The 27,481-nt window shown below is 40.2% G+C and overlaps 1 protein-coding gene and 1 long non-coding RNA gene across 3 annotated transcripts; one reads left to right on the top strand and one right to left on the bottom strand.

The window, feature by feature from the left end:
- Window positions 1-1,413: 1,413 nt before the first annotated feature.
- YKT6 (YKT6 v-SNARE homolog) lies at window positions 1,414-16,459 on the bottom strand. 2 transcript variants are annotated; one of them, XM_027851794.1, is made up of 8 exons: window positions 16,341-16,459; window positions 15,971-16,153; window positions 12,622-12,704; window positions 10,975-11,075; window positions 10,130-10,234; window positions 8,676-8,741; window positions 6,583-6,684; window positions 1,414-4,487 (listed from the first exon to the last, which is right to left on the bottom strand). In XM_027851794.1, exons 2-8 carry the CDS (start codon window positions 16,072-16,074, stop codon window positions 4,452-4,454), a joined length of 597 nt encoding a protein of 198 aa, XP_027707595.1. In that variant the 5' UTR covers window positions 16,075-16,153; window positions 16,341-16,459; the 3' UTR covers window positions 1,414-4,451. The 2 variants fall into 2 exon arrangements, with proteins under 2 accessions (XP_027707595.1, XP_027707602.1); XM_027851801.1 differs by lacking the exon at window positions 16,341-16,459 and adding an exon at window positions 14,305-14,391 and having other exon boundaries at window positions 15,971-16,060.
- Window positions 16,460-26,401, top strand: LOC114035589. Its single transcript, XR_003568233.1, has 3 exons — window positions 16,460-16,525; window positions 21,548-21,992; window positions 25,985-26,401. It is a non-coding gene; the product is annotated as an uncharacterized LOC114035589 (long non-coding RNA).
- Window positions 26,402-27,481: the final 1,080 nt, after the last annotated feature.

Below are 27,481 nucleotides of genomic sequence, written 5' to 3'. Positions count from 1 at the left end.
TGTGTTTTGCAATTTCCTTCTCAAGCTCATTTTACAAATGAGAAAATTGATGTAAATGGGGTTAAGTGATTTGCCCAGAGTCACACAGCTAGTAAGTGTCTGAGGCTAGATTTGAACTCAGGTCTTCCTGACTCCAGGCCTGGCACTCTATTCGCTGCACCACCTCACTGCCCTTCAATATTAGAATTTAGAATTTCTGGAGAAACAGAAGTTCCCTAGTTATTAAGTGGGATTTAAGGTGCTTAAAGTTTAATACCTTACTATATCAGACTTTTGTTTTTTTACTCTATTTATATTTTAATTATATTTATATATAGACATTTTATTCTATGCACACAGCACACCAAGATCAAAGATTTAGAGTCCAGGATGTGAAAGGACTTGCCCAAGGTCACACAGGCAAGAGTGGCAGTCCCAGAATCTGAGCCCAAGTCCTCTGACTCCAAAGCTGTCATTCCTTCCCCTGTGTACTCCATGCCTTCCCGTGATAGGGTAGCATCTCAATGCCAGGTTTTCCCCACATCTTCCTGTGAGGAGATAAAATGAACTGGAAAGGTTTTGAACAGGAAAAACTGGGGTGAGGGACATCTACTCTTCAACTTCGTCTGTTTCTGCAGATCAGTCTGTGAGCCCTGCAGCTCTGAAGTTCTCCAGGTGAGGTTGAGATGGCTACTTCTGCTTTGAAAACTCAGCTAGGAATGTTAAAGGTCCCAAAACTTAAATAAGGAACAGGGAAACCAGAAACTCAAAAATTACAATTACAAAAGGATTTTTCCTTTTAGTGATCTGAAGATGAAAGTTAAGAAGATTACTGTTTATGATTTATTTTCTTTCTCCTCTCTACCCAGGTGCCTTCCAATTTCCCAAATGACAGCTATCATATTCCATTTGGGAATGTACACTGGCCTTTCAAGGAGGATCTAGTGGGGGTTAGCTCTATGACTGTCACATAGTTCCATGGCAAACTGAATTAACACAATTGAACATCCAGACCTTCCTTAATGAACCTCTACATATCCACAGCCAGGTAATATCTTAGTTGTAGACTGAAGAACCCTAACATTACTGGTTAACCTTTTTGTTCTCATTTTTGGAGTTTTCTATCAGAATATAGGTATTTGTGGCAAAAGATAAGGTTTTTTTTTTAACATTAGTGATAAAGAGATACAAAAGACCCAATTCAGAAGGCAGACATAATGGGGTAAGAGAATTGTTGACTTTTAAAGCTGGGAAGTAATGAAGAAATTCTGAGTCTACCTCATCCATTGATAGAAATATTTCCTCAACATAAACAATCTTTAACCACATATTCTGTGGAGGCTCGATGCTAAAAGCTCAACCAGAAAAAGACTCAACAGAGCTAATGATACACCTGTTTTAACTCCTTTAATACCAAAGAAAGCCACAGGATCATTTTCAAATTTCAAGACAACTTTTATCCAGACAGGAATCTCTCAAACAGAACATACAGAAGTAGATAGCGATTATTAAAATACACTCTGCCAAATGATAAATGTTTACACTCTGCCAAATGATAAATGTTTAACAAAAGCATTAAGTTAAAGAAACAAGAAGCTACAATAATGCACAGAAAGGACCAAGTAACATGACACCACTGCTGAAGAGTATCCTCCCACCCTCCCTTCCAAAAGGCATCCTGCTAGCTAGGCCACGCCTCTCGCTTGCCAAAGTCATGCTTAGTAGAGATGCTGAGGCCAAGTTATAGGTGAAAGATTTTGCTTTCTCTTAGTTTTCAAAGTCAGTGAGTTCTCTCTATTCATACTGTAGCACAAGCTTTAGACTGAGTTTAAAGATCTTGTACTGTCTCCTGTCACATTCCAAGGCAGTTTTCAACTCTTGGAACGATAACCAAGGGGAAAAAAGACAAAACCAGAATGGCATTTATCCCTCACATTTAAGAATAATTTGAGTTAGAGCTGAAAAATTAAAAAAAAAAATAGCCAAGTGACGAAGATGAGTACAAAGTCTATTTTTTGGCCATAAGTCTATGGAGTTTTAGCAGGGTTGGGATGGGCAGCCACCAAGGGCGCTCCTTGAAAAGTCTGATGAACTTGAGGTTGCAGGTGACCCCACTCATCGGTACTGGCATTGTCATCTTGTGGCAAGAGGGAGGAATAATATTTCTAGGCCAATTTTGTAGTAGGTACTGTTACCTATCAGCCAGCATAATTTCCAGAGAAATATTGTTGCCAACTGCAACTATAAGGAAGTGGTATCCACTAAAACACTTACAGTTGAATTTGTCCCCTCAATAACCTAAATTCTCCAGTGAGTTTTATGCCAGTTGATATTTAAGATGACACTAGTCCTGAAAAAAGTTCACAGAGCTAAAGAACGCTTGACTCAGTGCACTATCTGGGGCCCAAATATCTTACAGTTAGTATAGACCCTCTATGGCCTTTGCCTTCACCAAGCTGAGCCAAGGGAAGTAATTTCTTGGGAACAAGGTCCAACTAATACTCAAATAAAAGATGCTCATCAGAGGATGCAGGATCATGCTGACTCAGGGCTTCTGTGGTGACTGGATATCATTAACAAGTTTAGACTCTCCTTTTGCAGCCCAGTTCTGGCACACGAATTACTCTGCCTACAGAAAATACTGTACAACAACAACAAAAAAGCAGCTCATATACATCCTATTTAGACGTGGCAACAAACATCTGTCCAGGGGCCAAGACTGCTTAAGACGACCTAATACCCTAATCTGATCACCTGAGCACTCCTGCCTGGTTGCCTGACTACTTTTGCTTTTAATACCTTAAGGGAAGAAGAGGGTAAGTCTAAGCCCTCGAGGAGCAACAGCTAGAAGCAAGTGTAGTTCAGTAGGCCAAAAGAAATCGAGTGCCGAGATCCTGTTAATGCTGAATAAGTCAGTGTTACATTTAGGCAGCTAGACACTGAAAGGGCCACAGAGCTTGGCCTATGTTCATACAAAAAGGTGCTTTTAAGCACAAAGGAAGCCAGATAATATCCTCAGCATTTACAGAGGATTGGGCACTCTGCCTCTGCCAGGTTGGGAGCCTCTTAAATGTGTCTGCCAGCCCCAGGACAGGGGCAGATATGCCACGGCATAGCTGGCACACTTTTCCCGGTATAAATCAGCAGATGGCAGTATGGGAGTCTCAAAGACATTCTCCTATTAAGACTCATCAAAATGGATAAGTCCCTAAGGCAGTCACATGGCCAGAAGGGTAAGAGAACTAAGGTTAACTTTCAGTGCAAAAAAAAAATCATTTGGAAAAGTGGTTAAAGAACACACTATTTTGGATCAGAATTGTAATATTCAAGATATGTCAAATCACTGCAATGCTGTGAGGGGCTGCTCAAGATGCAATGCTGGTTGGGTCCCCTACCCCCAAATGATACCCACAGCTGATTATCCTCAAATTAACCAGCTTTAATAAAGTGCCCTACTTTCTTTCCTTTGCTTCATTTCTAGATATGTTGGGTAGGATAACCACTGCTCGTTTACATCATTAAGTATATCTGAGCTCCTCTCATAGACCTCCCCACCTCGAATGAGTTCTAGAGAACTTTATGGACAAGTTTGTCAGGACAGGTCATGGGCCTCACTACAAGGCAGCACTGGAAGAAATGGGAACACATGTACAAGGTAGAAAACAAAGCTTGTTAGGGTCCAAAGAAGTTTTAGGTTATTTGAGGTATGTTCCTTGTTTCTCACTATAAAACTTCTCCACTGACTTGTCAGGGCCTCAAGGCTTCAGTTTTTTCTCTTTTGAGAGGGCTCCCACTTTCTCTGAGGACAAAGATGGTAAGGGGTCTACTCAAAAATAAAAGGACCTTCATGATTGATCTAAGGAAGGGAAGGAAAGGGGACCCTCATCCACGTGTGGCTGGGTCATCAGAACTCACTTTCATCAACTGCTAAGAAGGTCCTCTACCAAGCCCTGCACGGTGGCAAAATTCCCATTTGTCTTTAACTGTACAGTATTCATCTGGAGTTACTTCCTTCTAGTGTTATTATAATGAATGTAAAAAATAAAATTAAAAAGAAAACAAACCAAAAAAACCAGAATCAAGAAGAGATTTGGTCCTGACTTTCCTGTGAGGTTTTGCAGAAGTCAGGGGGCCCATCAAATCCCTCCCAGGAAATTTATCAGAGAAATGAGCCCTTCAGCACCTACAGGAGTCATTGAGAATTTTTGTTTCATTCTGCCCCCAAATATTATCTTTTTTGAGGCTCATATTATCTTTCCTTTTGGTGAAAAATTACACTTAGGCATACAAACATCTCCCCAAAGTCCCTCCCACCTTGCCCTCCTCAGCTCATCCCAGGGGCTGATATCTGAAATGGAATATTCCCATTTCAGGACACGATTTGAGTCTGTTTCTTCTTTCCTGGGTGCTTTACAGTTCTCAACATGAATGACAGGCAAAATTTCCAGAGCAGGGTCATCACTGGTTGGGGGTCACATGATCTCACAGCATGAGTTTTGTTTCCGGGCCTTGGAAGAAATCAAGAATTGGGAAAGGAAGGTTAGAAAAGTTAATAGATAATAAGGACAGTGGGGAAACGTGCCTTTTCTCTGGGAGCCACCTATCAGGGAAGGTTGTAACAAAGAACTCTAATGTCACAACTGATGTCCACAGATAAGGATGCTGTCTGATGGGACCTAGATCTCATACCTATGCTTTCACAATCATGTTGAGGCAAGGGATTAGAAATGGACAGGCTAGAGAGAAGCCAGACTTTTTATTTTGTACTTCCACAGAAAATACAAAACCCTAATTCACCCTCAAAAACAGAAATTAGGGCTATCACCATAAAGTTAGTTCATGTCACTAGAAACACAATAAATTAATATTTTTAATGCTAAGGCTTCTTCTCACATTCCATCAATATGTTAAAAAGTCTTTTCAGCTAATTGGTTCCAATTAATTAGCCCCCATGTCCCAGTTCTCCCTCTTCCACAAATTCTGATCGGTTTTATACCTTTTGTTCATATAATTTTAACATTTTTCTCAAATAGCTCAATTGGTTAGAGAATGATGCTAAGGAGGACAAGACTCTGAGTATAAAACTCAGTCAACAAACATCTGTTATGCATCGACTATGTGTAAGATTCTGCCCTTGCTACTGGAATACAAGGAAAACATCAGAGCTCAAGGAGCATACAATGCGTGTATGCATGCGTCAGACAGAAAGACAAAGACAGACAGGTGTACAAATAATACAATTTAGACTGAGTGCAAAGGAGAAGTCCAACAGGGAGGCAGGAAATTCTATGAAGGAGAGATCACTCCCAGTTTTATTGAGATCAGAGGCTTCATGAAAGAAGTGCCACTTGAGCTGAATCTTAGAGGGAAAGGACATCCATTGGTGAAGATAAAGAAAGAATCTCCACATGCTAGATACATCCCATGGGAAATGAGTGCATAAATACACCAAAGCAGGAGATTGTACGATGGTATCATGAAGTCCCATATGGACCAATCAACACCATGGTTTCAGAGCCACCAATCATATCTTTAACCCCACTGAGGTGTCTTACAAATGCATATTGGTTATAAAGTGAAAATATGTGGCTGGATCATTTAAGTCTAGACAAAACTTGAAGCTCATACCTTTCTTCAGTTTTTTAATATTGCCTTTTCTGAGCACTGTTGTTTTTAACATGCTGTCCATCCCCCTCTCTTCCTTTATACACTTAGCTGCTAATTTGTTATAACCTTCCAGTAGAATATAAGCTCCTTGAAGGCAGGAACTTTTTTCTTTTGATTTTATATTCTTGATGCCTTGCACACAGTAAGCATTTAATAAATGTTGATTTAATTGGTTTAATCAATTTATTCAAAAGAGTAAACAAAATCACATGGTAAGCAACCCTTTCCTTTGTGAGGAGGGTCTAACTTCAGGAAGTCCTTAGGGGGTAAAAAAACATTACTGACCTTAAAATGAAAAAGATTAGCTTCTTCCATAAGACAGACAACTAGTAAAGTGGCAGTTTGGGATAGTGTTAAGGGTCCCTGATCAGAAGTCAGGGTCCTAGGGTCAAATCTTGACTCCAACACTTACAACTATGTGAGCCTTATTTTTCTTATTTATAAAGTAGGGAAAAAAACATTGCTGAAAGGAAGTTTTTTTTAAACCTTCAAGTACTTATAAAAGTATGTTGTTGCTGTTATTAAAAAAAAACCCAAAACCAAAGATTTGGCATTAGAGACATCACAGAATCTCCTGCCTTCCCATGTAACTCGAGTACTGGCAAGCCCTTCCTCCTATAGGAAACCCATTAGAAACTGTTTCCCAGAAGAGGCTCTGCTTCCAAGCAGCTCTAGATGCTCTTCTTTTCCGTGCCTCAGATCCAGAAAGCACCGAGGTACAAAGCTACCATGATTCCTGCCTTCCGCCTTGCAAAGATATGGATGTGACCTTGTATGTACCAAGAAGCTATTCAATGCCCAAAGAGTTAACTCATCCCAATGGCTACTGAATATTCCAAGAAAAGTCTGGCATCCTAGAAAAAACACATGTAATACAGCAGGGCTCCTTTTAAGAAAAGGCTTTCTAGGAAAGAGGTGAGGGTTGCAAGTACTTACGGTTTTATAGAAGGCTTTGGACTGTGTTCCTAGCACTTCTGATTTGGACACCAAGTCATCTAGTTTTTCTCCTCGTTCTAACAAAGACTCCATGGTGTTATGCTGGATAAAAGAAAAAAGAACTCTGTGCAAATAAATGAGGAAAGACCAGCTATGAGCGCAGGCACTTCGAAGTGAACACAGAAAGAACTTCAGAAAGTTTAGTTAGTTCATTTATGGAATCACTGTCATTTGGACCTGTCCTCTGAGTGTCAACCAAGTACTCCAAATCTAGCACAAAAAATGCTAAGAACCAGAGAACGGTTGGTCAAAATTATTAATGGAAACTATCTAGAAACCATTATGGAACTCAAAACACTTCTAATACACATGCAGAACATATCCCAATAGGAGAGTTTTCTATTACCACTGGGTTAAAGGTGGACTTTTTCCTGGGATGAATGATATTAAAAACCCTGGCAACTGTTACAAAAAGCTCATAGGATGTTGGGGGAGAATCAGTCCACAAACCAAAACTCTTCTACCTTAGGTTTTTGTTCTCTTAATTGACTTTATTTAAGGTCTTGTAATTACTATAAGGGGAAGCATGGCAGAGTGGGTAGAGCTGGTCTTGAAGCCACAAAAACCTGGGTTTAAATTCTGCCTCTGACAATTACTAACTGCATGACCCTGGTTACAATTTTCAGAGCTTTAGGCTACTCTACAAGACTGTAAAAAGTTCAGTATAGTACATTGGATAGGGTTTTGGAAGATGTATGTTGAAGTTACTTCTATAACACATGTTGGCTGAGTAACCCTCAGCAAATTACTTAATTTCTTGCTGCTTCAGACAGCTTTAAGATTATAAGCTGCAGAACAGTTACTGATTTACATTGGTAGAGGGAGTTTGGAGACAAAATAAAATTTTAGGAGGACTGTATAACATTTACATCATTGCTTTATACTAACTACATCAATATTTTTTAACTTCTACATTGGGAAATTTTGTTTTGAAAATTAACAATATTTAAACTCCTAGAAACCACCACTGCTTTTAAAAACCAAGATAATGGGAATGGAATGCAAGATAATCAAGAACTGCCAAGAATGAAAAGGGAAACTACCTTCTCTTTGAGGCCTTACTGTCAGTTTGCCACACAGTGTCCCAGTGTACCATAGCTGGTCACAGCTTCATAAACAACTTTAAAGTGATACGTGGCAAACATATTTGAATTTGCAGAGAATGAAAAATACACTTTAAAAAAGCATTTCTAAATAGGTAAAGGAGGATAAATTAATAACTCTTAATTCATCTAAATGATTTTATAAGATAAAAGGTCTGGTTTAACTGGATCCAGATTATGAATTTGCAATTCCAACTGAAGTTTTACAACAAAGGACTCATTAGCCAACAATTCTAACTTGACAAATTATAGATAGAAGCTGAGCTTTGATAAGAATTCCTCTGCTCTCCAGAGTGGAGAGAAAGAGAATAAAAGACCAAAAAGAAACAGCAGATTTCTTCCAAGTTCCACACCAAGGGTAAATTCTTCAGCAGATCCAGGCATCCAAAGATGTGAAAAGCTGAGGGTTATCATCAAAAGCCAGAAACTAAAATCCAAGTAGTAAGGAAATATAGATGTACTAAGAAAGACATGGAGATATAAAAAGAAATCAATCCCCAGATATATCCATCATCTCAAACCTTTAAAGAGTCTAATCCTTACTGCTAATGAAAATAAGATCTATAAAGGAGATATTCCCAAAAGCAAAGGGTACAAAGGATGTGGATTCCTTGTAGAAGGGATTTAAAACTTTGTATCTAAAACAGAAAGAGGCATGTGGTACTGTGGAAGGGGACTGGACTTGGGAGTCAGAAGCCCTGAGCTTCAAACCCAGTTCTGACATTGTGTGTGGCCCCAACAAGTCACTGAACACCTTCCTTTCAGCACATTTCATATGTAAAGCTGAGGTGGTCACACCACCTATCTCTCAGGAATGTTTGCAAAACCCTCTTTGTGAAGGCTAAAAAACCCCGCCTCAACCTAACCATAATATAACCTTCTACCCAAACCTTCAATGGAAAATTGCTACATCTCCCAATTTCTACTCACCAGAATGATTTTGGTCTCATCTAACTCAGCTTGCACTTTCGTCATGGGGTCAGCTTCTCGAGGATTCTAGAAAGGAATAAAAACAGGCCAGGTGAGTGGTAATCACATGAGACCAAATTAAAAGGAAGCAGGGAAATGTAAATGAATAAGACAAACACTGTATTTCCAGCTTCTTGCTGCAGAAACAAGGTGCAGAAAGCAAGATGCTGGATCCCAGCTTTCAATGCCCCTTTTAACAATCAACAATCAGCAATGAAGTTCTAAATTCCCAAATTGTGAAAGGTTGTTTCAGATTCTCCCATTTTTTCAAAGTCATATCATCCAGGAAGTCAGTCTGCTTAACAGACCTATGGGAATCAATGCAACAAACCCTTGTTAAGCACCTACCCCTTTACAACATGAGAGGCATAAGAGGTGGTGAGGAGATGTAGCTAGGTCAGAAAGCCCCACAGACACTCTGGAGCTGTGACAACAGGCAAAAGCCACTCACCCTCTCCATCCCCAGGCCAGGCCCTCTAAGATTATAAATTGCAGATATTGAGCTGTATCAGTGAAGAGAGTTTCCACTCTACAGAGTTTTCTCTACACTGATTAAAAAATAAGTGTGTACCAAAAAGAAAATGTACCACGTACTGTGCTTGGAGCTGGGAATACAAAACCAGAAACAAGAAAGTCCCTGCCCTTGAGAAGCTTCCACTTTAGTGGGAGGATAAAAATGTAAACAGGTAAGAAAACATAAGGTCATTCAGGAAGGGAAGAGCACCAACAGTCAGGGGAGACTGGCAAATGCTTTCTCCAGGAGGAGTATTTAAGCTAAGGACTGAAGGAAGTTAGGAATTCAAAGAGGTGGTGGTAAAGAGGGAGTGCACTGCAGGCAGGGAGACTGCCTGTGCAAAGACTCAGTAGAGGGAGATGGGATATCACACAGAAGTAACATCATGTAGAGGTAGTCAGTTAGCTGGAATGAGGAATGGTGGTTGTGGTTGTTGTTGTTGAATTGTATCTGACTCTTCACGACCCCATTTGGTGTTTTCTTGGCAAAGATACTGCAGAGGTTCACCATTTCCTTCTCCAGCTCGTTTCAAAGATGAGGAAACAGGCAAACAGGGTTAAGAAGGAATAATGTGAAACAAGTCAGGTAAAGGAGGCCGGAGCCAGACCATTTGGCTTTAAATACCAAAGCAGTTTGCATTTTATCCTAGAGCAACAGAGAGCAATTAATGATTCATGATCAGGAAACTGACATGATTAGAACTATGCTTGAGAAAGATTACGTGCAAAATGCACAGAGGATGGACTGGAAGTAGGGAAGCTATTCCAATAATCCATATGAGAGGTGATAAGAGAGTTTGAATTAGAGTGACTGTCATCTAAAGTACTTTGTTAGTCTAATATTTTCATAATCCTAAACAATACAGTCTCTTTCACACATAACATTTTTCTTGAAATATTACCTGATATCTACTAAGATAACTATCCAGGGCTGTGTAATGTATCGTAGCAGGAGATCCTACTGGCCAGTCTATCTTGTCAACCTGCTTAGAGAATTCATCTAGTACCTACAAGAAAAGGCAATATATTTCCATCAGTGTTCCCACCACAAGATTCTCAGGGCACAAATCAAATAAACGTCAAGTAGTGGTCATTATGTCTCTAGCTCTCTAAAAATATTTCCATACTTACAAAAGCCTAAGACTAAGAAAAGGTTATTTAATGGAAAAAGTGAATCAAACTTAGAGCTCTCTCCCTCCTTTTCCCAAGTACCATTGAAACACACCAAAAATCTGACCAATGCTATCATCAATCTTGACTTCGGAGAGCTGACAGTGAAACATCTCTCCCTTTTCTTGGCAGAGAGATGATGGGCTGCAAGTATGAAATAATATGCATGCTGTCAGACTTGGCCAGTATTTCACTTACCTACCTATACTTCTTTGATGCAAGAGAAGGTTCTAATGGGGAGGAGCAGGAGGTGGCAGTCATGAGGAAGTAATAGCAATGTAAAAAAAACCAATAAAACAATATTTTACATAGAAAAAATGGCAATGCCATTATAAAAAGAAAAACTTCGAGAAAAGAACGATTTTGAAGTAAGGAAGACAACTCTGTTTTCGGCATGTTGAGTTTGTAAGGATAGCAATCAGAGGAGGTACTGAGAGCTCTAACTGTAGATGGTACTTAGGAAAGGCATTTCAATCCCTCATAACTTAGCAACTGAAGTATGTTTTCATACCCTATATTCTCACTAATGCCCACACACATTTTCTCAAAGTTCTGTCAAACCTCTAAAGTAACTCACCTTTTCCAACAAGGTGAAAGCCACCCGGGAGGGATATTCATTGTCTGCAATAACCACACCTGCAAGGCCATCGTTCCGTACGTACACATGACATAAGTACTCTGAGTAGGCAAGAAGTCACATGTGAGAAAAGTGGCATGTGGGGGTTTGAAGGGTAGGGACTGAGGTGTGTATCTCTGAGAGGCAGCACAGATTAAACATGCTGGACTTGGAGTCAGAAGACTTAGGTTTGTATTCTGGTTCTTACACTACCATGTGACCCTGGGTGAGTCACTTCACATCTCTTGAGTCTTCATATTTCATTGTTTATAAAAGAGGGATAACAATAATCATACCTCAACAAGGTTGTTGTGGGTGTGCTATAGAAACCTTAAGGTGCCACATTAATGTGAGGTGCTGATATTTCTATCGCACAAACCCAGATAAATGCCACTTGAGAATCAGATCTCAAAGTTCACAAATAAGATATTTAGGGACTCATTCTATAGAGCTGCTGGACCAAGAGCCAGGGAACTCTGAAGTCAGATACCTAAATGTCAGTTAGGTTAATGGGAAATAATAATAACACCTGACATTTATATAGCACTTCAAGGTTACATGATAAGCAAGGGTACAATATGTGATATAACTGATATAAAAACATCAGTCAAGTGCTTGATCAAAACATTTTTTAAACCAGGCAATAACCAATGACTTTATTCACTAAAGAATTTTTAAAAGGCCAGTATAGTAGCAAGATCTCAAAGGTAAAAGAAAGATATCAACTTATAAACAATAATGTATTTGATGTTAAGAAACTGGCCACAAAAATTCAAATGCCAAACAATAAGACAACCAATAAGAGAAAAGAGTAAGGAAAAAAAAAAGCGAGAAGGAAAATCACAGATGTGAGAGAAACTTTAAATAAAGGCTTCATTATTCTATTTCTGAGGAATGAGAACTACAGGGAGGTCTGAAGACTTATAGTCATTCATACCAAACATAATAATTAGTATTTATGGCATCAATAGTCATTTCACAATCTTACCCGACAACAAAGGTGAGTAAAGTCAACATAAGACTAAGGTGGTTACGACTGTGAGTTTCTGAACAGCTTTCCTGACTTATGCCTGTAACACATTCCCCTCTTAAAGAGGTGACAAATACAAATGAGGGACAAAAAAAAAATCTCACAATTCAAAAGGCCTAGGTCATGGAAAAGAAAAGTACTAATAGTACAAGAATAGAAGTCAGATTTCCAGATGCCTAGTTCAACATTCAATGACTATACTGTATTAAACTTTAATCAACAAAGCTAGCTGGATATCCTTTTTTGAGAGGACCATAACCAGTTGGAAAGATACCACAATATACCAGGTTGGTTTTGGATGCTTAGCTAATATTTAGTATCAAAGGCAGTTCTCAAATCTTAGTGGAGAAACTGCATTAAGAAACCAAATCCCCATCAGTGGGCAAAGTATTTTACGTGAACAAGGCCATCGAGAGGGAAGAAGAGAAGACAACGAATAGTAAGGAAAAAAAAGTAGTAGTCCTAATGTCTCACAAGCAACGAAATACCTGAGTAAGTTACATTTTGCTTGTGAATGTAGACGCTGAATATCCACTGGTCTTATCTAACTTTACACCAAAGCTAGTGATTCTCCTTACCTTGTTCTTTGACAGAGGCTCTGCTACCTTTCTCTGAGCGTTCCACAATCAGTTGACTTGTAAAGGTCATGAATTCCTGAACACTGAAAAACATAACAATGTTAGTCTAATCTATCTTACTCACCTCACCTTGTCCAAATGCAAAGTAAGGTAACCTCTGAGAGCTTACATATAGTCAAATAGCCTAAGACTCTTGCTTGCAGGAAACTCAGATATCCTTCCCTTCCAATATTATAATATAAAAATTTACAAATGAAATATAATAAACTGCTCAATAATCCTTATCACTATGCAATTATGTTAACCACCGTATCTGTTTGCTATATATCCCAATATTACAACCCACTTCCAACCTTTTAGAAAACTACCTGGCTAATGTATTGTTCCATCCACTCTATCAGCTAAAATTCTGAGCAAAGCATGATAGACTGGGTACTGAGGAAAATTAGAAAAGTAGCCTTCATATTAAAGGCACAGGAATATACAGTTCGAATAACTATACAAAGTATATGTACAACCAAATACAGAGATATATAAAACTACTAAGATATACACAAGTGTAAAGTATTCAGCAAGAGGGCTGATTAGAATGGCTATACTCAAGTGGGACTGGTTCATAAAGGCTACGTGAAAAGAAGCGTTTAAGGATTTTGAAGTAGGGGAATGACAATGATTTAGTTAAGAAAGCTAAGGTATAAAAGTACAATGTTTCACATGAGAAAGGCTTATACAAAAAGGCCAGAAGGCAGGAGAAGGCAAATCACATGCACAAAGTAGTTATGCTTTGCTAGAATAGATTAATCATAGTACAGGGTTGAGCGGAAGATAAAGTGTCTACATCAGGACCTTTAATCTAATACAAGACCCAACAGGATTCTGAGAAGGTGGCATGATCAAAACGATTATTGAAGAATGCTATGAACACTGGATACTGTCATTTGGGGATCAGTTGAAGGAACTGGGGTGTTTAGCTGGAAGAAGACAGGGGAGATGAAGAATGAAGTATGCCTTCAAGCATATGAGGGGCTATTACATGGAAGAAGGATTAGATTTGTTCTATCCAGCCTCCAAGAGAAGAACTAGCAACAATGTGTGGAAACTGAATAAAGGAAGATTTCAGCAAGTTGTAAGAAAAGGTTTCTTGGCAATTAAAACTAAGAGTAGAATGGGCTGCCTTAAGGGTGGAGGGAGTGGGTCAGTAGGTTCCCTATCTCTTTAGGTTTTCAAGTCAAGTCTGGATGACCATTTGCTGGAGAAATTATAGCAGGGATTTCTGTTCAGAGAGGAGTTCAAATAGGTGACCTCTAGTAAGGCCGTCTAATTCTGAGAATTTTCTTAATATTTTTACACAGCCTAGAGGGGAAGGAGAATCTAAAGAAAAAGAAACTTTTGAAAAAGTCCTGGAAAGACACAGTTAAAGCTGTGACTAGGACTATAAACAAAGAGACGGCAAGTTGTCCACAAAAAGTTAAGGGTAACAGACCCTTGCTTTTGCAAAAGCAAAATAAGCTGTAAATGATTCCAAAGCTTATAAGGTTTTGGGACAGTGATAATAGACTGAAGTAAGAAAGCAGGGAAAATGCTTATTTTTCTTTTCTTTTTTTTTTTAACAACATCCAAAGCCCATTTTGGGACAGGAAGGATTTCAGATGATAGTGTGATGCAGTGGAAAGATCACTGGACCAGCAGCTGAGACATCTAGGTCTGCATCCAGGCTCTGCCTTGCAACGATGAGGAAATCAGGAATTTGCTGGATTTCAATTTCTACATCTGCAAAATGGGGATAACTGCTTTAGCTACTTTGCAGGACAATTACGTATGCAGTTATGTATGCAAGACACACAAATGATATCAAGTTGTAAAATACTTTACAAATACAAGATTAATAAGTACTACATGATTAATGTTAAGTGGAGCTATTCTGTAAACAGTGAAAAAATTCTGACCAGATGTGAAATTAGGCCTAAAATTGTAATTGTGATAAGTACAAGTTCTTAAAACAATAAGCACTCCAAGGAAGTGAAAGTGAAAAGAAAAGGCTTAACACCAAAATCATAGTGATGGCCCATAATTAACGGGCAGAAAAAATTGGGAGTCAGCAAAATCACCAAAGATACAGTCTGAGAAAAACAAAGACAGAGGAGTAACAGAAGACAAAATTTAAAAGAATGCCAACAAAATGGTAGCCAAAATCAATAGAGTACTAGAATGAGATGGAAAAGGTTTTTTGGACTTGATCAGGGACTCACTGGCAATATACTTTTGGCAAGTAAGAAACAGTGAAAACAGAAGGCAGACTGCAAATTTCATCATACGCCAATAAAAAATGCTAAACGAATTAACCTGGCAGGGATACTGCTCTAATGATTCCATGCACCCTGTGGCCTGCAGGCAAGAGCTAAAAGATTAAATGCATTTGGCCAGTGTGGCTTCTGGTGTGCCACTCTATTAAATACAAATTATGACTGAATACTAATTAAATGGCTCCCAAGTTAGTGGAAAATTTGAGATCCAAATTTAACCTATCTGGGGCTAGAATCACCCACACCACTTATCTGTATAAAGGAAAAAAGAAAGATAAGCTCTTCTAGAATTTTAGGAAAAAAACATTAGCCTCTTAGGTCCAACCAGTCCTATGATGGATTGGGGTCAGAGGGCCTGGGTTCTGGGTGACTAGTCCATACTGGCTACTTAACACTTGTGGGAAATTGGACAAGTCACTTCCCCCTCTGGGGAAGTCATTTTCCTCCTCTTTAAAGTAGAGGCGGATATTTTGGTCTGTATGGGCTCTAATGCCTTTTCCAGCTCTACATAATTAATCCCCTATTTCTAGGACTCCTTAAGCATCATTTATCCTAAGTTACCCTCACCCACTGATCACCCATCACTAACATAAATACACATAAAAAATGGCATAAATATGTCATAATCACATTTGCAGAACTGAGAGAAGGAAGGAATCTTAGAGATCATCTAGTCCAATCCAGCCAGAAAAATCCAAAAACAGCATGTATAGAGTGCTGGACTTGGAAAGCCCTGGTCAAAAACTTTGTGACCCTGTGCTAGGTGTTTAACGTTCGTCTGCTTCTCCACCTGCAAAATGAAGATAATATTAAATCTCACAGGACTGTCATAAGGATCAGGTGAAATACTGGACTTAAAATGCTTTTCAAGGCGCCAAACACTAAGCAACTGTCACTTATTTCAACTATTGCCATCTCAGCAAGGCATGATGTCACTCCAGGCAACCAGCCCAGCCCTAAGATGGGGAAGTCTCTGGGGTCCCCGAGGGGGTCCAATGTGGGACCGGGCCTTTCCAGCCCCGCCAGGCCACGGGCCGAACACCCACCTAGACCGCTGGAAGAAGCTGAAGGAGGACACGTCGTAGGCGGCCTTCAGCAGGATGGCTTTGGAGTCTCCTTTGTAGAGGACGCTGAGGCTATAGAGCTTCATGGCGCCGGGGCCAGCCCCGAGGAGCCGCCGCCTGCCGCCTTCGCAGCCTGGACGCTCGGGGAGGAGCGGAGAACTCGGGCTGCGCAGACGAACCGACACACAAGACACACAGAAGCCCGGCTGACCGAGGCGGCCCGGAACGCCGCGTCCCGCCCCACGTCCCAGCCCCTCCCGGGGCCCGGAGCACCGTAAGCGGCCCACCAGACACCGCAGCCACCGCCCACCCCACACCACAGCCACCGCCTCCAGCCGCCCGACGACCTCACCGGCGCCTGCAGCTGACGGGACCAAAACTCTAGACTTCTTCCTCCTCTCCTGGTTCCGGTTCCGGTTCCAGTTCCAGGGCTGCTCTAAACAGAAGGAATGCTTCCCTTACCCCGGATATAAAAGGCTGGAGCCGGAAGCGATGGAGCCTGGGATTGCCACGGAGCGACCAGACGAGGATTGAGCAGTACGCATGTGCGGTGAAGGCTCCTCCCAGTCCTGCCTTCCCCCTCCCACCTATACAAACATTTGTTAAAGGAGGGGTGGGTCGAGTTCAGTGGTAAACTGTGGGAAAAGCAATTCTAAAGTGAGACGCGTCCCTGCCTTCGAGAAGCTTACGTTTTCCGAGGGGGATGCAGCGTAGTATCATAGCTCTAGAGCTGGAAGGAATCTCAGAGTTTTTATTTAGACCTGCTCTCTCGTTCTTTGGGTGAGGAAACTGAGGCCCAGGGGAGTTAAGGGAGTTGCCTAAGGTCACGCAGGTAGTGTCTGCAGTTTCCTCTGCCCTCTTCTTTACCATATGTCTGTATGCCCGCACGCATGCGTATATGAATGTGTGCATGTATCGCTCATGTGTTAATCCAGGTAAAATATAAGCCCCTTGATGGCAACTATTTAATTTTGTCCGCATATCCCCAGCACATAGCAGAAAGTTTAGCGTATAGTAGGTACTCAGTAAATGGCGATTAATTAATTGATTGGGCCTCAGGGATAGATAAATACAAGCTACATACTGAATCAATACGAAGTTTTTTTTTGTTTTGTTTTTAAGGTGGAAGGCAGTATGATTAAGAAAGGCCTTTTTAAAAGAAGGGGTACATGAGTTGAACCTTGAAAGGAGCTGAAGAGAAAGCATTCCCAGCATAGCGGGATTGCCTGCGCAACGTCGCAGGTGGGAGATACAATGTTAGGGAACACTAGGTGGGCCATGTTTGTCTAGTGTATGAGTGTAGGAGAGGGGATAGATAGTAGTTGGGATGGTAATCAGGATGAAAAGGAATTCTGGAGGCAGATTGTGAAGGACTTGAAATAGCAAAACAGTAGTTCTGCAGTCTTATTGTGTTTCAAAGTCATCACCTACCAGAAGAATATAAGAAAAATAGCTGGCTTTTAAATATGGTAATAGGTTTTAAGAATGCTTGCATTTTAAGCATTTCTTCTTAGACCTAGTCTGCTTTGTACATTGGCTATCTTTCTATAAGAGACCCTATTTATCTATACTAGGTGGATCCCAGAAAGGAGCCATTCTTAAGCTTGTTTGTAGAGTTTTTCCCTATCTGCTCTGAGATGGGGGCATAATGAGCCTGAGGGTATGAGAAGAACCAGAACCCCTTATTTTGAGGTTGGACTCCTCTAGAACTAAACTTTGTCTATGTGAGTCCAGAGCTGAAGGATCTTGTGGGAGAGGTCAGTCTCCTTGGTCACAGGTGACTGACTCCAGGAACACAGGGAGTACATGGCTGGCATATGATTGGAAAAGGAAGAAGGGTTGACTGTGCAATGGTATCCTGAAATACAGAAGTCCTGGCAGGATCCTAGTGACCCCAGTGCCAGTGTGGTCTCTACCCAAATGGCTTCTAGCCACCAAGACAAAGATAAGAAGAAATCCGCATACAATGCATGTGTTCAGAGACATAGGAAATTGAACTTGTTTGTTAGTTATATCATTATCTAATTCAGGGATGGGAAATCTGTGGTCTCAAGGCCACACGTGGTCCTCTAGGTTCTCAAGTGTGGCTCTTTGACTAAATCCAAATTTCACAGAACAAATACCCTTAATAAAAGGATTTATTCTGTAAAACTTGGACTCAGTCAAAAGGCCAAACCCAAAGACCCAGAAGGTCACATGTGGCCTCAAGTTCCCCACCCCTGGTAATTAGTCTACATTTTCCCTTTTCTTTTTTTCTTTTTTTTTTTTTGTTCGAGGCAATCAGGGTTAAGTGACTTGCCCAGAGTCACATATCTAGTAAGTGTCAAGTATCTGAGGCCAAATTAGAACTCAGATCCTCCTGACTCCAGGGCTGGTGCTCTAGTCACTGCACCACCTAGCTGCCCCCTCATCTTTTCTATAGCATAATATGATACTATCAAATACTTTATTAAAATCTAGGTATAATGATAATGATAATAATTAGCATTTATATAGTACTATATGGTATTCAAAGTGATTCATAGGCATTAACTTAGTTGAACTATAGCTACAGCATTTCCCTAATCCATTAGTTTAGTAGCTATCAAAAAAGAATGAAGTTAGTCTGGGATGATATGTGCTTAATGAAGTTATGCTGGTTCTTTAAAATTGCCACTTTCTTTTCTAGATGTTCACCAATCATCTCTTTAATGATTTGTTCTAGTTTTCCAAGGAATCAAAGTCAAGCTAACTGTCTTATAGATTCCGCGCTCTCTTCTCTTCTTTTTTTTTTTTTTTAAACCAGGACAGTATTTTTCCTTCAGTTCTCTGGTACCTCTCAATTTTCCACAATATTTCATATATTAATGACAGTGACTCAGCAGTCACATCTGCTAGTTCTTTTTAAAAAATTATTTATTTAGGCAATTGGGGTTAAGAGACTTGCCCAGGGTCACACAGCTAGTAAGTGTCAAGTGTTTGGTCTGAGGCCACATTTGAACTCAGGTCCTCCTGACTTCAGGGCCCGTGTTCTATCCACTGCGATACCTAGCTGCTCCCCAAAATTATTTATTTTTATGAGCATTTATTATTTCTATCTCTTGTTGCCCTTCTAAAAAGAAAGGAAGGAGAGAGAGAGGAGGGAAGGAGAAAGGATAAAGAGAAAGGAAAAGAGAAAAGAAAGAAAAAGAAAAGAAAGAAGGAAGGAGGGAAAAAGAAAGGAAAGAAGGAGAAAGTCTTACAACAAATACACCTAATTCAGCAGAACAAATTCCCATATAGACTCAGGCAAGAAAGGATTATTGTGTTCCATCTTCAGTACTGGGACCCATGGTTTATCATTACTTGATCAGAATTTAAAATCTTTCAGAGTTGCTTTTCTCTCTGTCTCCTCACTATGGCAATTGATTTACATCAATTAAAATTCTATACAGAAATTACTTTAGCACAACATAAGTGTCCACATATTTTAAACCACTGAGAAGGAATTATTTTTTAATGCCTTTTATTTTTTATATCACACTCATTTCCAGATACATCCTTATCTGCCCAACCAAAGAGCCCTCCCTTGTTACAAAGAATAACAGTTAAGTAAAACAAATAGTGATTACATCTGACCGTACATGAAACATCAGACACCCAAAGCCCTGGCCTTTCTAAGGAAAGGGGGGAGATGTCCTCATCTTTTCTACAACTAAAATTAGTCATTATAATTACCTAGCATCCTATTTCCTTTTAGTGTCTTTTTTGTTTACAGTATTACAATTATTTCTATTGCCCTCCTGGTTCTACTTTATTCAAACTAGTCTTCTCAGCTGTTGGAGTAATGGATGGAGTGCTAGACCTGGAGTCAGGAAGACTCAAATTCTGCTCTGGCCTCAGACACATACTAGCTGTGTGACTGACCCCAGGAAAATCACTTACCCTCATTTTCCTCAACTGTAAAATGGGGCTAATTAGAGCACCTACCTCTCAGGGTTGTTGTGAGGACCAAATGAGATAATATTTATAAAGCATTTAGCACAGTGCCTGGTACATAGTAGGCCCTGTATAAGTGCTTATTCCCTTCCCTTTCCCTCATTATTTCATATAGCAGAATATTCCGTGTCATTCACATGCTACAATTTGTTCAGCCATTCCCCATTCAATGAACATCCATTTTATTTCTGAGTTGGTTTGCGTTTTTTGGCTACCGCAAAAAGTGCTGCTATAACTATCTTGGCATATATGGCTCTCTCTTTCTCTCTTTCTTTCTGACACCTCTCCCTGCTTAGGGTATACATCCAGCAAGAGGACCTCTGGGCTAAAGTGTATGTACAGTGGAATCACTGTTTACACAAATTTCCAAGTTGTTTTCCAGAATTGTTGCCCACTTCAGCAAGATGCATACAATTTGTGATTATGTCTAAGGTCGTTTCCAGCTCAAAGTCTGTGCAACAAAAGAAACTAGAGGTCCTGATGCAAAGGGGCAAATTTGGCTTCATAGTTATCATTGAGACTTCGTGTGATGAAACTCATGACTGAATGGTGACTCTGGATAGGCATACCTTATTCAAAAGGAACAGGATAAGTAAAGGGGGGCAGGAAGGGAAATTAAAGTAGTGTCGTATATTAAAACAGTATGTTCCTGTGAAGAAATCCAGGAACCAGAAGAAGGAAGCATGAAAGAGAATATTTGGATGAAGATCAAAGGAAGAAGAAGTAGAAGTAAATTTATCATTTCAGTATGCTGAAGACCATGTAGAATGAAAGAAGAAATAGATGAATGAGTCTAGAAACATCACAAGCCTGGCACAGAGTCACACTATAGTAATGATGGGGGACTTCAATTACCAGACATTTGCTGGAGTTCTCTGACAAAAGCAGAGCCTATAATAACTTCTTGACCTGCTTTAGAGATAATTTCATTCTTCAAAGAGTGAAGGAAGCAAAAAGGGGAAATTCTGTTCTGGATCTGATTCTCACTAATAGACAAAAATCTGTTGCTGGGATGAAAATGATGGGAACTTTGGAGGGAATGTTACAACTACACACCCTAGAGATTATAATTCAGGAGGAAAAGGAATCTAGGTATAACCTGCCACATACTCTATATTTTGGAAAAACAGATTTCAGAAGAGTCAGATCAAATATAAATATGATCCCATGGACTAAAATGCTTCAGGAGAAGTCAGCCCAAGAGGGATAAGAGATGCTTAAGAATGAAATTCTAAAGATGCAAAGGGAAACAGTTTTAAAGAGGAAGAAAAATAGGGTTTGTCTGATGAGACTAATGGGGATGCAATGAATTTAGATTGTAAAAAGAAATGTACAGAAGATGGAAGGAAGGACAGTTAGCAAAGAATGGATATAAGTATGGCAGGATTCTGTGAAAACAGTATCGGAAATGATAAGGCTCAAACAGAGGTGACATTAGCAAGGGACACTAAGGACAACAAAAAGAGCTTTTAAAACTTATGTTAGGAGGAAAGGGAGGGATCAAAGAAGGAATAAGACCTTTGGGATTATAGGATGTTGATAACTGTCAACAGAGATTACAGTGATGCAGTTCTAATTTTATTTCTGCTTTCTCCATGAAAGGGAATGACCTTTTCGTTGGAAATGATAGAACAGAAATGACTATCTGGGAAGTGATACCCAAGATAAGAAAACCACCGAGTCACCCTTAGTGAATTCACACCAGTTAGCCCAGATGATCTAAGTCCTTGGGTCCTGAAAGAACTAGCAGATTCGATTGCTGAGCCACTGTCGGTGACCTTTGAACAAGCATGGACATTGGAAGAGGAGCCAAAAAATTGGAAAAGGGCAAGTGTTATCCCAGTGATCAAAAAAGAAGAGGACAGTCTGCAGACTGCAGGCCAGTGACCTTGAGTTCAATTCCTGATAGACATTCTAGAAAGGATCATTACAGAGATGTTCTGCAAGGATCTAGAAACAGAAGCAGTGATTACCAAGAAGCAGCATGGCTTCACCAAGCACCCACCAGGAGCCTGATCCACCTGATTTTTTGATAATCACCAAACTGGTAAGTGAGGTAAATGCTGTGGGTTTAGTTGCGTCCCCTTGAGCAAAGCTTGTGACGAAGTACATTAGTTTTGTGAAAAAAAAAAGAGAGAGAGAGATGATAAACACTATGATAAAATTTGATGGATTCAAAAGTGACTGTATGGCCTGAGTATTTGTTAAGGGTTCTGTATCAGTCTCCAGTAGAGTTCTCCAGGGATCTCTGGCCCTGTGTTATATAACATATTTTTAAATCAGTGATATAGATAAAGGCATAGATAGTATACTCATCAAATTTGCAGTTAACATGAAGCTAGGAGAAGTAGCTAACACCTTGGATGACAGTCAAGCTCCAGAAGGATCTCGACAGGCTAGAGCACTGGGCTGAAACTGATAAGATGAAATTCAGTAGAGATAATTGTAATGTCTCAAACTTTGGGGACAAAAAAAATTATCCCTAGGCCCCGTGCTCTGTCCACTGAGCCATCTAGCTGCCCCTTCTTAACAATTAGAGCTGTCCAAAGAGAACTGAACTGCCACAACGGGTGGTGGGTTCCTCTTCTTAGGAAGTCTTTAAGTAGAGGTCGGATGTCCACTTGTCAGATATCCTTCATGTATGTACTGAAGTCCTTTCCAGCTCTCAAATTCTGTGATTCTAAAGTCTAGGAAACCTTTAGTCACATACATATTTGGTCATTTCCCTGAGAACGGTACAGAAGGAAGAATATCTGGAAAGCCATCTCCAGCATTCTCAAACTCTGGCTACTCTGACAAAATTGTCCTGTAGAGGGTGTCACAGCCACATGGGAAAGAAGTGCCCATGGTTCCTGTCCTTTCCATTCTCTGTGAAGTGGGGTGTTAGAATGTGGGGACAAAGGAGGAAGAGAGGCCTTGGGGGAAATTATACTATAGTCTCCTAGATTTATAAATAATACTGCAACTTATAACTGGGAACTGGTACATAGCAGTTTAAATGTGCCAGATTTATTTATCTTCCTAGCCTCCATTTCTCTTTTTCTTTTGATCCCACTGTCATTCAGTGTTATTTCTGGAATTTTGACTCTTCAAAAATAATTTTAAGTCTAGAGATCTAGGCAGTAGTCTTCTGGTAAATGTTAACAACTGACTCTCTGAAAAGCACTACACACTTTTAAGTTTAATTTGCATGGTTAGCATTTTCTCCATCACTTTCTTAAGTCTAGACAGTCAACAAAATAATAAATCAGTCCCTGTTTTGTAGCATTTGTTGATTTCTGAGGTGTAAATGCTCATAATGAAAGTTTGATAATTGGCTCTTGTGAACTGATTTGAGCTGGCTCTGACATAGTCCTGAATCTTAGAGTTTCCCATTACCAGATCAGTAGGGGATGGTAGGGATTTGAGAGTTAGAAGAGACTTCAGTGGCCATCTAGCTCAACAAATACCCCCAAAGAATCCCCACTACAACATACTTAAGTGGCCATCCAATCTTTATTTGAATACCTCTAGTAAAGGGGAACATATTTTTTCCCAAAGTGATGTATATAGATCAACAGATATCCATAGATTTCAAGCTGGAAGGAAATACAAAGGCCATCTGAGTTCTTTTCCAATCCCTTCACTTTAAAGAGGAGGAAAGAAGCCCAAAGAAACTGACATGACATTGTGTGGTGACATACAATGAAGTTTAAAACAGTCCTAACTTCAGGGAACTTGTTGCTCATTTGTTTCAGTTGTGTCCAACTCTCTGTAACCCCATTTTGAGGTTTTCTTGGCAAAGATACTGGAGTAGTTTGCCATTTCCTTCTCTAGCTCACTTTTCAGAACTAAAGCAAACAGGGTTAAGTGACTTGCCCAGGGTCACACAGCTAGTAAATGTCAGAGGCCAGATTTGAACTCATGAAGATGAGTCTTCCTGATTCCAGTCCCAGTACTCTATCCACTGAGCCATCTAGCTGCCCTGTAATATTAGATGACAAGCCAGCAAAGTAGATAAAGAGTTGTTAGATGGATAGGAGATTAGCTAGGAGAGAACAGAATTAGGAAAACCTCAAGAGGAGATATCCAGGAGGAGAGGGTGGTCAATAGCACTAAAGGCAGCAGATAAAAATGAGGGGGGGAAATCAGATTTGACAATTAAAAGACCATTGGTGACTTCAGAGAGAGCAGTTTCAGTTGATAAAGTCAGGAGCCAGATTGCAAAGAGTTGAGGAGTAAGAAAAAGGAAGTGGAAGCAGCAAATATAAACAGCCTTTTGAAGCAATTTGGCTTAGTAGCTCTTGCTATGAGAGTTTACTTGGAATTTCTCTCTTTTTACTAGGGCCCCAGGGCAGAATCAAAGAGACCCGAGCCAAAGTTATACAGGCCTAAAACAGCAGGGAGATGTTATAAAATTCCTTGTTGAAAGAGACATTTTATAAGGCAGATCAAGTGGTTGGGACTGACGTCAGAGATGAAGAGAGCCACATAGAACTGCCAAGAGATTACCAGGCCTGATCGCCACATGGCAAGCCATGAGAGGGGATCCCCTTGAATTGAGGCAGTTGTGTACTCCCTGTTGCCTCTCACGCATGGGAGGGAGTGGAGGAAAGCCATGACCCTCTAGAATACTGGGGAGATGAGCAATAAATGACCAAGAGCTGTCCCATTTCTTATCTATGAGCATTATATCTGAGGGGGGTGTGTGTGTGTGTGTGTGTGTGATCTGATGCATAAACCCTCACTGGAATATGGAAGGGGTGTGAGGAATGGTTATTTGGGAGAAAGAAATGTGTGAACCCAGCCACTTAACACTTCTAGGTTTACAGATGGTTAATCCCCCTTTTTTGGTTATGTGAACTGTGTACAGCATTTTGGAGGCTCATTATTCATTATTTTTTCAACAGTCTTATGGCATAGTACCCAAATAATGAGTATTTTCTTTTTGGGCCGCATGAACCTGAGATGGAGATATGAATCTTAATGAGGAAATGAGATAGGAGTTGTAATTGAAGATTTTTCTCAGCATTTGTTCCAGGGTGAGGATTAAGTATGAGCCAAATTTTGTATGGATTATGAAATATAACATGTAAATGATTGTTTTGCTTCTTAAATATCAAACTGAGACTAGAGGAACTTAAGCCAAGGAAAGGGAGTGGGTGGTGGTATCAGGTGTTTGTAGCTATTTGTCCTAATAAGCAGATGGGGCAAACCCCTTGCTTCTTCTATCTACCTTTAGTGAAGGAATGAAGCCCTTCATCTCTTGAGGGTCCATCCTCATTGTTAAATAGGGGATTACTCTCAGCGCCTTTCTTACATTAGAAAAGCTTCCAGCTTGTAGGGTTGGAGTCATTGTGATCCACCACTGAGAAATTATAGAAATATCCCCAACTATTCATATCCTCTCAGACATTCATATAAATAGATCTGTGAGCTCAGCAATTTGGATGTCCCCTGCATTGATGCATGTCATAACCTATCTGTGCCTGCCCTGCCTATATGACTTTTTTTTTTTTTTTTGGTGAGGCAATTGGGGTTAAGTGACTTGCACAGGGTCACACAGCTAGTAAGTGTGAAGTGTCTGGTCTATTCTGGCTGGATTTGAATTCAGGTCCTCCTGACTCCAGGCCCAGTGCTCTATCCACTGCACCACCTAGCTGCCCCCTGTTTGACTCTTGTCTCTGTTCTTCCCAACATGCTGGAGTCCTTTCTTGCTTTCTTCCAAATCAGAGAATTTTAGAGAGCTCAAAGGGACCTCAGTGGACATTTAGTCCTATGCTTACATAAAAGTAGTCTCCACTATAAAATACTCAACGAGTGGTCTTTGAGTCTCTGATTGAAGACTTCTAAGACGTGGGGAGCCCACTATCTCTAGAGGCAGCCCAGTCTACTTTTGGACAGTGAGAATTGTTAGGCCCATTAAGCCAAAATTGGTCACTTTGTAACTTCTACCCATTGCTCCTGGTTCTGTCCTCTGGGGCCAAATGGATCAAGTCTAACCCTTCTGGAAGGACAGCTCTTCACATACTGGAAGATAGCTCTCATGTCCTCTTTCAGTTTTTTCTTCTCCAGGCCAAACACGCTCCATCGCTTCAATCAATCTTCGAATGATATGGACTCAAGATCCTTCACCATCGTACTTGCCCTTCTTTGAACATTCGCCACCCTATTAATGTCCTTCTTAAACCAAGCTGCCCAGAACTGAAGACAATACTCCGGATGAGAACTGACCAAGAGTACAGTGGGGCTTTCACCTCCCCATTTCTAGAAGCAATTCCCCTCCTAATGCAGCCCGAGGTCATATTAGTCTTTTTGGTTGCTACATCACTCTGCTAATTTATACTGAGTTGGTAATCCCCTAAAACTCCTAGATCTTTTTTTAAAACAACTGCTGCCTCACCATGCCTGCCCAGGAGAGGATACTAGACCTGGAGTCAGGAAGACCTGAGTTCAAATGTAGCCTCAAGACACTAGCTGTGTGACTCTGGGCAAGTCACTTAACCACTGGTGGTCTCAGTTTCCTTATCTGTAAAATGGGGATAATAATAGCCTCCCAGGATTATCGTCAGGATATAATATAATAATATTTGTAAACTTTAAAGTGATAAATAAATGTTAGATATTATAGTCTTAGACTGCAGTTGAGGGATGTTACAGGGATGTTGAGGGATGAGTTGTAAAGATACTGTATTTATATCTATGTGGTATGTGCCAGCCTGGCAAACCTGTAACTTACAGACAGGCTGCAAACTTCAGAGTCTGTAACAAAGTGGGCCCAGGGGGATTCTTGAACCAAAAGCTTCCCTGTGTGAAACATTGCTGCTGACTTCCTACCAGCATCACTCAAAGGAGCATTCCCGCGAATGTATCCTCGACCCTTGACTCCTGTCTCACATCTTCTTGCATACTTTTTCATCCACTCAACATGTGCTCAACAAATAGGTCAGATTAGATCTGAGGTATAGTGGGAAGAGCATCACATGAGGATCCCAAAGACCTAGGTTCAAATCTTGGTTCTGTTACTTGTTAGCTATATGACCCAAGGCAGAACTTCTCACATCTCTAGGTATCAGTATCCTCATCTATAAAATGAAGAGGTTGGATTCAGTGACCCAACTCTAAATCCCATGAGTCTACAAATGTCATCATTTTATAGATAGGGACACTAAGGCCCAGAAAATTGAAGTAACTTGCATAAGGTTATTTAATTGCAGTAGTTAGCAGGAGGGCCCAGACTAAAACCTAAGCCTTCTGACTTCCTTTTTTTGTTTTGTTTTTCTCTTGACTTTACATCAGTTGTGTCAAACTCAAATAGAAAAGTACAAAGAGATCACTGAGGACAGTATGTTGAAGTGAAAAAATCACATATCAACATATTCTATTGTATTTTTATGTATTTTGTTAAGTATTTTCCAATTACATTTTAATCTGGTTTTGCCACAGGGAGAGTTGCTGGGCTGTGTGTTTGACACCATCAGTGTGAGTGGTCAATCTTTCTTGGTTGCATATAGTTCAGGATTTGGTTTTCTCTGAACTTTCTCTCCCATGGTAAAA

This window comes from Vombatus ursinus, unplaced genomic scaffold, assembly GCF_900497805.2.
Source record: "Vombatus ursinus unplaced genomic scaffold, bare-nosed wombat genome assembly UNPS02000580.1, whole genome shotgun sequence".
Lineage (NCBI taxonomy): Eukaryota > Metazoa > Chordata > Mammalia > Diprotodontia > Vombatidae > Vombatus > Vombatus ursinus.
The sequence above is the reverse complement of the archived record's forward strand: the minus strand, read 5'-3'. Positions and strand labels throughout refer to the sequence as shown.

What these genes read in the sequence shown, in the direction of transcription:
- YKT6 (XM_027851794.1), bottom strand. Translation starts at nt 16,074, where the DNA reads ATGAAGCTCTATAGCCTCAGCGTCCTCTACAAAGGAGACTCCAAAGCC. An exon ending in ATGAGACCAAAATCATTCTG is followed by an intron (nt 6,685 to 8,675) that starts GTGAGTAGAAAT and finishes TCTTTTATCCAG; the next exon opens with CATAACACCATGGAGTCTTT. An exon ending in CCAAAGCCTTCTATAAAACC is followed by an intron (nt 4,488 to 6,582) that starts GTAAGTACTTGC and finishes ATTTCTTCCAAG; the next exon opens with GCCCGGAAACAAAACTCATG.